Genomic DNA, 13,626 nt, shown 5'->3' on the forward strand with positions numbered 1-13,626 from the left:
ACTACCCGATGTCTGGGGTCGCCCCAACATCAGTCTTCAGAATGTTCCGTGCTTTCGTAGCCAGCACACCTCCCAGCTAGACTCTAGAGTGTACTGAGAGAGGTGGTGGCTTTAAGCCAATATTCCAGCACCTCCCACTTACTGTTGTATTGCACTTCTTGTTATTTTGCCTTAACGTAACTTTTCATTTTGTCATTTAAGAATTCTTATTATTTTGATTCATTGATTTTATTATAAGAATTTGTTTGTGCATTATTTTCATGTTTTGATTTATTTAACGTAATTAAAATTTCATTGTTAAAGTTTACTTGTGTTTTGTGTGTCTTCTCCTTACCTTACCACAGACGAAGTTCCAGTTTTTCTATTTTTTTTTATAACTATGTGACGAGGCCATACCCCTAGCCTTGAACAGCCGAACACCAACGCGTTACCGTCACAATATATATATATTTTTTTTTTTTTTTTTGGGGTATTGTAGCAGGATATTTTAAAATATCTCTCTCTCACAGATGCAGAGTGCATTCTACGTGTTGGTGGTTGGGCATCTTGTAGCTCTCATGGGCTTCATTGTAGAGATTACCTGCAACTCTTGTAGATGCCAGAGGGTGCTGAAGGCTTCATTACAACTACAGTGACTCTTTACTCTAGTGGACTCTTCTGTATAGTGACTCATATTGTCTTTCATCTGTAAGGCTATTCCTGCCCTGCATACAGGAAAGCGACTGGTGGTGAATATGAAAGCTAAATGCTGAACCAATATTTCTTTAATAGTATCAATTACTCTGACAATCCCCGCCCACCTGCATCATCAGTATACCCCACTGTTCACATTGTCATCTGTGTACCGCGCTCCCTCTCCACCCAACAGTGTCATCAATCTGTATACACGTGAGCTAGAATGCCTCCCCACCCCCATCACTCTACAGTATTGCCAGTCAGTATACTTAGCTAGCAAATATACCAACCAGTAGCTTTTCTGTTTTTGACACCTGAAGTCATATAACTAGTAAGCAACAAAAGGTTTAAAAGTTTTGGGTGCAGTTCTTTTGCTTAAACACAGTACTGTAGTATAACACGAAGGCAGGTAATTAAGAGTCAAAGTAAAACATAATATTTATTTAGAAAAACCATTAATATCTATTGCACAACATGCTGTAAATATAGTATGAAAAGTATAAGATACATTTCTTTAAATGTTAGTTATGGCACAGAGACCAGGAAATAAATAAAATTTGAAATACAGTAATATGATCAAATATATTGTATTTACAATAATCAATAAACAATACTTCATTGAAGCCAGTATTTTACACCAGTTTCCAAGGGTTTTGGCTCCTGGTTTTGACGTGCAATGTGAGGGTTAAACTGAGAATTATATTTCTGCTGGAAGACTGGTTTAATTTCACTAGTACCTTCAGAAACATCAGGTTTTTTCCCAGCAAGAAGTCGCTCAGCTTTACGTCGTTCGTCAGCTTCTCGTCTTAGCCTCTCAGCTCGTAGTACTTCAAGCTTTCTCTGCTTTTCTTTTGCAAGCTCCTCGTCATCACTGCTGTATTGCAAAGAGCTATCTGTCATATTGCTGCTACCACTACTAATGTTGCTGTTGCTTTTTCTGGTGTGTCTGTTTTTACATCTTTGCTCATCTTCAATACTTCTACTTGGATTATGATACGTCTTCTTTCTCTTCCTCTCTTGAGAATTATAATCATCAGTGCCATCATCGCTGCTCGTCTCCCGGCTTCGCTTTAAATCTCTGTGCATCTTCCCTTTTTTCTTTTTAATTTTCTCTTCATCGCTGTAAAAATCTGTTTTCATCCTTTCCTTTGACTTTTTCTTCTTATTCCTCTTAATTTTTTTATGTTCCTTTTTGTGTTTTCTCTTGTGTCGTTTATTTAGGTATCTATATTTCTTGGAAGAGCTCTCCTCACAAAGAATAGGGTTCTCTTGTTTAGGTAAAGGATTTGTAGAACACTTAACATCTGTAACTGGCAAGGAAGATTTTATGACTCTTTTTGCTGGTTTTAAGCCAGCAAATTTAATGATATCATTAATAGGGTCCATCCTACTCTTACTCTTCAACCCAACTTCCTGTAAGTTGTCGACTGGGTCTTCCTCATCTTTTTGAGTGATTCTGCCACTATCAAGTTCATACCAGGCTTTGCCTCCTTTTGCTTCCAGTGAATCTTGGCCCAGATATGTAAGATACCCTATACTTTTCTCATATTTTTCTTGTTCAGCCTTTTTCTCCTCCTCATGTTCTTTATTTGTCCCACCAATTTGCTTCCCATCTTCAAGGTCCTTGAAAAAGTTGATATTTCCCTCTGATGTATATATATTTGATTCTGGAGGTTGTTTCTGTTCTGGAGCCTTCTTTGGTTGTACACTCTGAGTCTCTCCATATCCTCCATCATATTTTGATCGTGCTTTATTCCTTAGAAAGGCCGTTCGAGCTTCCTGCTCCTGCAAGTGACAGAAAATATTTATTATGTTAATATTTAAATTCATAGTGTTTACCTAGAGGTATTTAATTGGGGTGCTATGGAAGTACTTTGCAATCTTCTTGAATGTGATTATCACTAATCACATTGTGCAATAGAGGGTAATCACTAATTGTGATTACCCTCTTGTGTTCCATCCACTGTCAACACTGGCATGGCTGTTTTCAACTTTTTTACTGAAACTATATGATGTGCATTTCTGCATATTTTAATTCGTTATAACAAGGCTTTTGACAGTACTGTACACTTCTGTATCAGAATAAACAAAATAAACATGAAGTACCGGTAATGTATATACTGTATAGGAAAAAATCTAGGCGAGACGCAGTGCATACGTGAAACTATACTTGCTGAAACAGCTTCCATACACAATTACATCAGTCTTATGAGTTTTGTTGGCCTCCCAAGGACCCAGAGCCAGAACCTAGTTCCCCCTTGCAGAGGCACAGAGAGAAGGGGATTGTTACGATCTCCCTCACACAGGAAAGCACCCAGAAAAGCTGGCAAGACAATACAGAGAACTGCATGGTTCATAAAAAGAAAGCACCTAAACAGTCAACACACTGCAACAGAATCAGTCAAAACAAATGGTTTATTTGAACTTAGGTACAAAACACCCAACCAGCTCAATCTGGAGCTGATGGATATGGTAGTCCCTGTGGTGCAGTGGTAAAATACTCACCTGGCACGAGTTTTAACAGGTGCAGGCCCAAACCCAATGGCCTCTGCAGCAGTGAAACTGGCAGAACCAGAGAACCAGGACAGCACCTAGAACTTAACCTGGCCCACAGGACCCACTCACACAACTGCCAAGCTACCTGGAGCCAGAGCAACAGCAAATGCCTTCAAGGAGGGAACAGCACCGCTGTAGGTGGAGCAGGAGAAACCAGCCGGGAAAAACAAACCAGTCTTAACCAGATCCCAATGCAGGACCCAGGGTAGAACACATTGAAACCACTGCCAGGCCACTAGGAACACATCCTGGCAACCAGGGAAGTGCCAGGACCCTGGCTTGCATATACATGGACTAACTGGGGAGCCCAAACCAGCCAGCTGTCGAGAAGCCCGAGATTAAGAAGCAAGCAGCCAGGCCACAAAGCCCAAGCCAACCAGAGGACAACTGAGAAGCCCGACGCCAGTTTAAGGGAAGAATCCTGAAATAGGCAGGTCGAAAGCTCCAAAGGAAAACATCCAACCTATCCCAGAACCACGGAGAAGCAGGAAGGAATAAAAACATGACCGAGAGGATCAAGGACACCAACCTAGAAAAAGCCCAGGCAATGTTGAGTGAACCATTGTGAAAATGAGCATGCAACGGTCAGAGAGGGAGGTGCAGAAACTTAAAAAAAAGATAAAATGGCTGCCAAATCCCTGAAGGGGAGACAGGAACAAATCACAACCCCTGAAGAAAGTGGTGTACCCGACCATACTAAGACCAAAAAAGGTGCAAGGCCTATGGGGAGTGGAGAAGACATTGGACCAAGGTATAGAGGAGGTGGGGAGAAAAAAACCAGCGTTGATTGTAATGAAACGCCATTTTCTGGGTGAGTCCCCGGAGGCTCCCTGGAGCTATCCAGGCTGATAGAGATAGTCCTAAGAGAGAGAGAGAACCTCGTATCCTAGGGAACCAAAACCCGGATGACCCCACACTTCGCCCTGATTGCATCACTATATACCCTTGGAAAAGGGACAAACAGTTGGTGTGGGACTTCATATGTGTATCTACCCTGGCTGACACCTATGCACACTTCGGTGCTGATCAAGCAGGTGGGGCGCCCAACCACAGGGAAATAGCAAAATCAGCCAAATACAGGCGATTGGAAAGTCAATACACCTTTGTTCCCATAGCGTCTGAGACACATGGCCCCTGGGGTAAGAGTGCCTTGGGATTTCTCAAAGAATTGGGCTCCAGGCTCATTGACGTCACCAGAAACCCAAAGGCTGACAGTTTTTTTGTGTCAGCGCCTCAGTATGACGATCCCGAGGGGAAACGAAATAGGTTTACAAACACTGTATGAACTTTGGGCAACTCCTATCTCCACATTGCTCCACAACAAAGTTCCCATATAATCCAAATTATTGAATAATTAATGTAGTTAATATCTTTCTCTTTGTCAGTCCTCCTCCAGCCTAACGCTGCTGTTATACATCTTACATAGTCAATAATACTGAAATAAGTCAACACAGCACTGGAATAAAATAAATAAATCAAACCTTCCAAGTATGGAGTACACCTAATGATAACCCATAAGGAAACATATAGTGATCAATTTTGTGCAGAAAGAACATCTTATAAGGACATCATTTTCCTCTTTCTTAATAAGTCTCATGTTCATTAAATATAAAGTGAACCAGACAACTGACAACTCTTCTTTTTATTTTATCTTATGAATTTTCACTAAACATAAAATTTTTGCTCGTTATGCTTAAGTGAAAGTGATAGAGAAACATTGTAGAGGAAGGCAAAGAGTCAGGTTGATGTAAAGAGAGTTGACACCATAGTGTGGGAGTAATGCAGGTACTGTACCTACCTGTTGATTTATAGGATCAATGTCCCTTCGGCGAAGTCTCTAACCAAGCTCCCTGGTTGCTCTTCTGATCAGCTAGGGCGTTTTGATGCAGCTGCTTGCAGCCCGACATATGATTCACAACCTAATTGACCAGGTATCCTTTGATGGTGCTTGTTGAGTTCTCTTTTGAACACTGCGAGAGGTTGGTCAGCTATGCTCCATATGGGGCTGATGAGCCCTGGTGCCCGATAGCTGAGCGGACAACGTTCGGGATTCGTAGTCCTGAGGTTCCGGGTTCGAACCCAGGTGGAGGCGGAAACAAATAGGCAGAGTTTTTCACCCTGATGCCCCTGTTCATTTAGCAGTAAATAGGTACCTGGGAGTTAGCTGCTACATGCTGCTTCCTGGGAGAAGGTAACAAAAAAGAGGCCTTGTCGAGGACTGGGCCGCGGGGACGCTAAGCCTCGAAATCATCTCAAGATAACCTCAAGATATGTGTAGGGGGAAAAGAGTGTAAAAGCCAGACAACACAGAGGAACAAGTGCCAGATTGATTGCTCATAGGGAAGGCAAAGGCACAGTAGTTTAAGCATCATCATGGTACTGTATTAAGTGTGTTTAAACATGTGGGGGAGAAGAGGTCAAGTGATGCAGAAGAGACAGAGAGGTACATTACCAAATTTTAGATAATGCGAGAGGATGATGAATCTCTTGAGCAAATTTATAATAATGATCAGACAAGTTACCATGGCACATGTACAGTACTGTACTTGAGCCATGGTAAAAGTAATGGTAATGCTTGATACAAGCAGAATAAAAATAGGTTCACTGTGGTTAACTAATACTGCTGTCACTCATCAGTGTAAGCAACTAGTGATTGGAAAGATCCAAAATTTGAAGGTGTTTAAAGGGACCAAATTTATCCTTGTCATTTATAAGGCCCAGCTGTTTAGAGACATTTTGAAACTGTTAGGAAGAAATACTTATTCAAAGAAGTGAAGGTTTACTTAAAAGATTGACCTGCAAGACAATTTGAAGGTGGTGCCCTTTCTTGGCAAGAACCCATCTGACCCACACAAGGATGAGGTTATATAGTAAATGACAATGTCTTTCCCATGCACTTCCTGCCCAATACAGCTTTCTTGCATTAGAACTATAATACTATAACAAAATAAAATAGCAAACGTCGGGTGCAATGAAAAATCACAAGCATCTAATGGGTCCAAAACCAATTACCTGTATTCTGTTCTAACAGGATTCCACCATACATGGAGCCAGCCATGTATGATGGAGCTAGCCACTCAATAATTATCTTGAAAGACACTTTACAGTACTCTTAAGAAGTTTCACTAAATATTTCTACCGTGTTACAAGTTTAGTTATGATTAACCCTTGCACTGCTCACCTATTTTCGGCAAAAACGTCTTGGTGCAATTGACAAGGACATATTTTTATTATTTTTACAAATGTTCAGGTAAATTTAATGTCAAAATGTTTCCAAAGTCAACTATTTCCATTTCAAAACACAAATAGTAATGAAAACATTAAAAAACATTAAAATATAGCCAAATTAAAAAACAAAAAGCACAACTCTCTGAGCGCCTAAAGGCGCTTTGCGCAGTGCAGTGGTTAAAGTAAATTATATATATTCCTTACAGCAAGCTTTGCCCTCTGCACCCTTTCTTTCTCTTCTTCTGCAGCTTGGGCTTCATCACGACGCACACGAGCAATGTTATCCTTTGTCCGTACATGCCACCTGTAAACAGAGATACATTAACACACTGTACCTAAAACACTGGAATATCCACAAATTATTAAGGAATAAGTATTGCAAACTCACTCATTCAAATGCCATGCAGTGGTGATTATTTTTTAAGGCATAATATAAAAGTATAATTGTGGTACAATACTTCTTTCATGTGAATTTCATATGGCAGAAGCACTTCATATAAACAGTTCAAAATACAGACACTCTTATCTTTCCTGTGTACTGCACTCCAAAATCCCCCCCACACCCACCCCCTGTCCTACACATGCACTCCTATCCCCCTCACAAGCACATTACATACCACAACCCTTGTTTATAGCAGTACATAAAAGCTCTTTAAAATGTCATTTGAATCTTGTCATTCCACACACAATTTATGTCTTTTAACGGCTTTCTAGTTTATCTTCTTGCATCATGGAACCTATCAAATTATCTAGTAATTCCTGTTACATCAAAAGGTGATGAAATGTAATTTTCATACTATAAACAAAACTTTAAATATTAACCAGGCTGGAGAATGGCAAGGCTGCTGTTTTCACTACTATAAGATTGATGAGTACTCAAGATAACCTCAAGTACTTGTACCATTAAGAAGAATGCCAAAGATATGTACAGTATGTTTAAATGTTTAAGACTTGGTGAAGCTAACAGAGTAAGAAGAAGAAAATATAACTTCAGAAGCCCAGGAAATGACTGAAAAAAATGTATACTGTAATTTCCTTTCAGAAATCAACAAGGTGGTTGACTTTGAAAAAAATGTATACTGTAATTTCTTTTCAGAAATCAACAAGGTGGTTGATCTGCAACAGGACATACATTATCAGCTAGGCAGCCTGTATAAAAGATTATTTTAAGCCTATTACATCACCTGCAGCCACAAATGCAGAAATTTCTACAACCATGATATTTAGTAAAAGTCCTACAGAACTATCTTCACCCTTGGAAGTAAAACTATCGAAGTCACCTGTTAGTAGCTAATCAGCAAACAAGTCAGCTTTTTTTTTTTTTTTTTTTTTTTTTTTTTTTTGTGTGTGTGTGTGAGATATATACAAGAGTTGTTACATTCTTGTACAGCCACTAGTACGCGTAGCGTTTCGGGCAGGTCCCTGGAATACGATCCCCTGTCACGAAGAATCGTTTTTTCATCCAAGTACACATTTTACTGTTGAGTTAAACAGAGGCTACAGTTAAGGAATTGCGCCCAGTAAATCCTCCCCGGCCAGGATACGAACCCATGACAGCACTCGCGGAACGCCAGGCGAGTGTCTTACCACTACACCACGAATCCTGATGACTGCACCAACCAAAATCTCAAGTTAAGTCCACCAAGTGGACACAATCCTTCTCTTTAACTCAAGCAAGCAAATACAAAATTGGTGTTAACAATAAATAATTTAATAAAACAATTTATGAGCTGTGCAGAAAGCAGAGACTGACATGAAAAATTACTGATAATCCATGCTAAGTCTTATATCTACTGCATTTTCAGCAAATCAGGCTCTAACCGTCTTGTGATTTATAAAAATTTTAGGTTAGTTATTACCCTGAAAATATTTTCTATTAGTACAGAATCAGCTAATGTACTTTCTTTGTATTTCTTCCTATTTATGCCACACGCTCCCAAACTGAATCATGTTTAGTATGTTTTTAGCAGTATGTTTAATCTGCTAGTTAAAGTGGTAACAAGAGAAAATGTACAAGTAAATTATCAGGAGACTGATACATGTCTGTAGCAAGGGTCCTGATAATAGTCAGCTTCATTCTCGACTCCGAGACTGGTTGAGCACATTTCCTATCACTTAATGCCCTGTCCACCTAGCAGTAAATAGGTACCCAGGAGTTTGTCAGCTTGTTGTGGGGGTTGCATCCTGGGGGGGGGGGTTCTGTAATTTGACATTGGGGGAACCTTAATACAGGTCTAATATGTATTGTATGTATAAACTGGCTGCCTGTCCTAACACAATGAATTATTATTATAAAATACAGCTAAATACCCCCACTACCGATATGGCATTCTTAAACTAAATATTTATTAAGAATAATGAAGCTAACATTCTTCTGCAGGCAGAGGAATGAAGAATTTGACAATGTCAGCTTCCAAATTGAAAACGAGTTTTGACAATCACATAATCACACAGGCAGTGACTGGATGATAACAAGTACGAAAACAAGAAATAAACTAAAATGAACGTAACCATTTATTGTGTCCACTCAAATTTAAATATAATAGAATATCACTTTTATCACTGCCCCTGATGATACACATCAAGGGCAGTAAACAAATAGAAGTGGTTATCTTGAGATGATTTCGGGGCTTAGCGTCCCCGCGGCCAGGTCCTCAACCAAGCCTCCTTTTTGTTACACCCCCCCGGAAACAACCCATAGCAGCTGACTAACTCCCAGGTACCTATTTACTGCTAGGTAGCAGGGGCATCAGGGTGAAAGAAACATTTTGCCCATTTGCCTCCGCCGCCACCGAGGATCGAACCCGGAACCTTAGGACTACGAATCCGAAGCGCTGTCCACTCAGCTGTCAGGCGAACAAGGCCTATTTCCACTTTTGAACTAGAACAACTGCTTATTTCATAATTATATTATAATAATATTACTGGTGAAAAAATGCAGAGGATCTGCACTTACTTTGGTATTGTATTTTGTTATAAATCCACCGAGTGACTTACCTCTTCTTAGGTAAGATATTCATCTCTCTTGATCATCCCTTTTCCTCGACGAAGCTGCCAGTGTGTCTGAAGGCTTAATTAAGCATCACTTGGGCTTCGCGGAGCTCCGAGACCAAACTTCTTCTTGATAGGAGGTGCAGTTTGCAGGAAGGGTTTGTCCTCCCGATGACTGCACCAGGACCAGACACGACCTCCACACCAATACGAACGTAAACATACAGGCGTAATGAACCTAAAGTACAATTTGTAAACAAACACAAAAATGTTTAATATAATTTACAAATATAGTTATGTATATATACTTATATATTAAATTCCATATGGCATACTTTTTTTAATTTTTATTTTCATTTGTAATGTATATTAAAACTTAGTAAATAGTACGTTCGTAGTAATATTTCAATCGTAGAAAACTGAGCCTGAGTGAAGGGCATACTTCTTGTTTTTCATTTCGAAATCAATATTTTTTTGTTTATTATTATTATTTTATGTATATATATATATATATATATATATATATATATATATATATATATATATATATATATATATATATATATGTCGTACCTAGTAGCCAGAACGCACTTCTGGGCCTAATATGCAAGGCCCGATTTGCCTAATAAGCCAAGTTTTCCTGAATTAATTGTGTTTCGACAACCTAACCTACCTAACCTAACCTAACCTAACGTTTTCGGCTACCTAACCTAACCTAACCTATAAAGATAGGTTAGGTTAGGTTAGGTAGGGTTGGTTAGGTTCGGTCATATATCTACGTTAACGCACATATCGCCTTGGATCACGGGATTGTTGATAGATTTTTTTTGACGTGTTCTGGCTGGTTCTCCCGGCGGGGTGACGGTGTCCGTCGCTGGCATGGCCGAAAGGTGCTTAGGGTGCATGGCGGGTCTTGGTGGGCTCCTGGTGTGCCCTCAGTCGTGGTGGACGGCCGGCTTCTGCTCTGCCGGGGGACACTGGAAGACTTTTGCGTTTTAGTTGGGGGCCGAGTTTTTGGTTTTGCTACCTGGTGTTCTCTGTGTGGAGCGGGGCCGGTGCTTGTCACCCTGAGGGACTCCTGGGGCTCCCCAATCATCTGTCCGTCTGTGCGTTTATTTGCCGCATGGCATATTAGTTTCCAGTGATTGGCGTCACTCGTTTCGCGATTTGGCTTGACGTTTCACCTTTCCGGGCTTCGCGATTAACTTATATATATATATACTTATACTTATACTTATAATGTATACATTTAGTATACATCGGGTACGCTGGGGCGCATCCGACCCCACGATCATCGTCCCCTGTAAAGCAACAACAACACCGCGAAAAGGTAAACACTGGGAGGAGGTAAACACTATAATGAAGGAAGGTAAAGACAACAATAATAAGACTGGCCAAACTTTATAATGATGCTCACATGATATGAACGTCTCGTCAACACGCACAGTTCAGAGGATTATATAACTAGGCCAATTGTCATATATATATCCCCAACCCACCCTCAGACATGGTGGGTGTCCCCAACCCACCTTCAGACATGGTGGGCGTCCCCAACCCACCCTCAGACATGGTGGGTGTCCCCAACCCACCCTCAGACATGGTGGGTGTCCCCAACCCACCTTCAGACATGGTGGGCGTCCCCAGCCCACCCTCAGACATGGTGGGCGTCCCTAACCCACCCTCAGACGTGGTGGGTGTCCCCAACCCACCCTCAGACGTGGTGGGCGTCCCCAACCCACCCTCAGACGTGGTGGGCGTCCCCAACCCACCCTCAGACATGGTGGGTGTCCCCAACCCACCCTCAGACGTGGTGGGTGTCCCCAACCCACCCTCAGACGTGGTGGGTGTCCCCAACCCACCCTCAGACGTGGTGGGCGTCCCTAACCCACCCTCAGACGTGGTGGGCGTCCCCAACCCACCCTCAGACGGCGTGTGAGTCAGCGACCCTGAGGCAGTTTCCGGTACAGATGTGCTTGCTTGCATTGTTTTGTATTTTTGTTACCAACCTGCCGGAATTTCCGCCTGAATCTCATGCATTAAGTCTCCAAATATAATATCCCTTCCAAATTTTACTCTTGTGAAAGAAAATATCCGAGGCCATATTAAAAGGTAATTGAAATCCACATTTACGTAAAGAAATGTCTTAGTGCAGTGGTCCTTCTCCTTAAAGGAGGCTAAACGACGAATAGTTTCAAGTATAAGATGTACTTAACGAGTGCTGATGGTATTTATAGTGGTCAATATGCCGCTATAGCGATCAATGGCCGGCCTGGCCATTGGGGGGGGGGGGGGAAGATGCTCCGTTCCGGCCATGCTATTGGCCAGTCACGCTCCCCTGTCTGTGGTGCCAAATAGTGTTTTATGTGTTGTTATATCTAATATCATTTCCTTTGCGGGTTATAGTGGCCTTGCCGTAATATAATTTGCATGCTAACAGTGTTGTATAGTCCGGTGTTCGTTTATTGTCGGTGCTTTAAATTCTACAAAATAAATAAATATAAATTTTTGACAAAAATCTTTCCACAGTTGGTTGTCGTGATTGGCTATGAGGTATGACGTCACATTTCCAGGTAAGAATACTCCTAGTGACTCAAGGAGCTGGAATCTGAAGTCCACAACATGTTTTGATGGACTGCATCCATCCTGGTATTATTGTTTATCACTTAATTTATAATGTGGTTCATGTGATCATTTACCCGTGCCTGGACAAGCCTTTGTGACATGAATGAAGCACATGGCAGTTGCGGCTGGCCGGTCAGGTGTTGGCTGCACCACTGCCGGACGTAGTCGTCTCTTGGCAAATCCGAGCGTCAAGAAGCAGTGGCAGAAGCTGTTTATCCTGTAACCTGGAATATAAAGGAATGAATTACATTTATGAAGTTATATAAAGCAAACTCAATTATTAAAGCTGAGTTTAGTAGAATAAACTGTTAATATTCATTCCGACACGGGTGGTATGACAACCTGTTTTCCCTGGCCAGGCAGACACGCGGTCGGTTTAAAAGATTTTAGTGTTCGGTTACTCTTCCTGCAGGGCGGGTGTTAGACAAAATTTGTTGCTAAGAAACCAAAACCAAAAAAACAATGATCATATAAGTTAACAGCGAAGCTTGTGCAAATGGCTATTTAAGTATCGGCACAGAGAGGACCTCGTCAAGAAAGCCATGGTGCGCCGTCACGACTGCACAACCACACTAATACTACTACTGTCAGGTGGGTTATATATATATATATACAGATGGGCGCATTTCCTATCACCTCATGCCTCTGTTCACCTACCAGAAAGTAGTTACCCAGGAGTTGGGTCATCTTGTTGTGGGGTGGCGTCTTGGGGGGGGGGTAGGGAATGGGAGGACCTCGATAAGCCTAACGTATACACACACTGGCTGCCTGTCCCCGCGACAGAACGAATTATTATTATTATTTAAAGTAGGCCTATTTTTAGTTAGTTTGAAGCCATTCAGCTTGAGCTGGTCTACGGTAATAGACCTGAGCCATAATTTAGACCTGAGTTCCCTTGATTTAAGAACGATTTCCCTTGATTCAGAGGCAATTTACCTTAATTACAGCTGGCTGACCCTAATTGAAGCAGGTTTATCTTAATTACGTGACGAACCTTAAATTACAGCTGACTGGCCTTAAATTAGAGCTTTGCTATATTTACACACCTCTGGTCATGGTGCTCGGATATATAGAACACCCAGTTTATATAGAGCTCATTATATATATATATATGGAATACCTTTAATTTAGAGCTCATTATATATGGAATACCTTTTATTTAGAGCTCACTATGTAGGGGAACACCCTAAATTTAGAGTTCTTTATATATGGAACATGCTATATTTAGAACTTCCTCTATATGGAACGCATACTATTTTTAAAGTTTCCTCTATATGGAACTCACTATATTTAGAACACCCTATATATGGAACACATATAGGGCTATAGAGCTAACTATATTTAGAGCTTCAGGAAGCTCTCGTGATAGAGCCCCACAAGTGCTTTATTTCCATCTTCTCGGGAGTGACAAAGGTGTACAGAGCGCTCGTAGAAGGAGGAAAGAGTCCAACAACCTTGTCCTTCATTGTTGACCCTTGACCCCTGACCTGACCTGACTTGAACAGCGTAAACAGCGTTCGGTGCTCTGCGGGAGATGGATGGGGGGCTGTGTTT

The 13,626-nt window shown here is 41.2% G+C and overlaps 4 protein-coding genes across 9 annotated transcripts in view; 3 read left to right on the forward strand and 1 right to left on the reverse strand.

Moving 5' to 3' along the window:
* Nucleotides 1–1,298, forward strand: part of LOC123758738 (glutamate receptor ionotropic, kainate 2) — a 61,697-nt gene extending 60,399 nt beyond the window's left edge. For all 5 annotated transcript variants that reach the window (XM_069334554.1, XM_069334550.1, XM_069334552.1 and 2 more), the window contains one exon: nucleotides 510–1,298. In XM_069334554.1, coding sequence (XP_069190655.1) covers nucleotides 510–552 — 43 coding nt within the window. In that variant the 3' untranslated portion in view covers nucleotides 553–1,298. The remainder of the gene's footprint in view (nucleotides 1–509) is intronic.
* LOC123758740 (transcriptional regulator ATRX homolog) lies at nucleotides 1,102–9,685 on the reverse strand. The gene is made up of 3 exons (XM_045743370.2): nucleotides 9,457–9,685; nucleotides 6,664–6,763; nucleotides 1,102–2,460 (listed from the first exon to the last, which is right to left on the reverse strand). The coding sequence occupies exons 1-3, from the start codon at nucleotides 9,477–9,479 to the stop codon at nucleotides 1,291–1,293; spliced, it is 1,293 nt and encodes a 430-aa protein (XP_045599326.2). The 5' UTR covers nucleotides 9,480–9,685; the 3' UTR covers nucleotides 1,102–1,290.
* Nucleotides 9,686–10,987: 1,302 nt separating this feature from the next.
* On the forward strand, nucleotides 10,988–11,386 carry LOC138370217 (uncharacterized). Its single transcript, XM_069334213.1, has one exon. The coding sequence runs from the start codon at nucleotides 10,988–10,990 to the stop codon at nucleotides 11,384–11,386; it is 399 nt and encodes a 132-aa protein (XP_069190314.1).
* Nucleotides 11,387–12,017: 631 nt separating this feature from the next.
* LOC123758739 (uncharacterized) overlaps nucleotides 12,018–13,626 on the forward strand; it is a 28,706-nt gene continuing 27,097 nt past the window's right edge. The window contains exon 1 of one of the 2 annotated variants that reach the window (XM_069334555.1): nucleotides 12,018–12,663. In XM_069334555.1, the coding sequence (XP_069190656.1) occupies nucleotides 12,615–12,663 (49 nt within the window). In that variant the 5' untranslated portion in view covers nucleotides 12,018–12,614. The remainder of the gene's footprint in view (nucleotides 12,664–13,626) is intronic. The other variant, XM_045743369.2, reaches the window with a different exon arrangement.

This window comes from Procambarus clarkii, chromosome 31 (assembly GCF_040958095.1).
Source record: "Procambarus clarkii isolate CNS0578487 chromosome 31, FALCON_Pclarkii_2.0, whole genome shotgun sequence".
NCBI classification, from domain to species: Eukaryota; Metazoa; Arthropoda; class Malacostraca; order Decapoda; family Cambaridae; genus Procambarus; species Procambarus clarkii.

Excerpts from the sequence above, each read along its gene's own strand:
- LOC123758740 (XM_045743370.2), bottom strand. The coding sequence starts at position 9,479 with ATGAATATCTTACCTAAGAAGAG. Across the intron at positions 6,764-9,456 it reads AATATCTTACCTAAGAAGAG|GTGGCATGTACGGACAAAGG; the intron begins GTAAGTCACTCG and ends CTCTGTTTACAG. Across the intron at positions 2,461-6,663 it reads TGCAGAGGGCAAAGCTTGCT|GAGCAGGAAGCTCGAACGGC; the intron begins GTAAGGAATATA and ends TGTCACTTGCAG.
- LOC138370217 (XM_069334213.1), top strand. The coding sequence starts at position 10,988 with ATGGTGGGCGTCCCCAACCCACCCTCAGACATGGTGGGTGTCCCCAAC.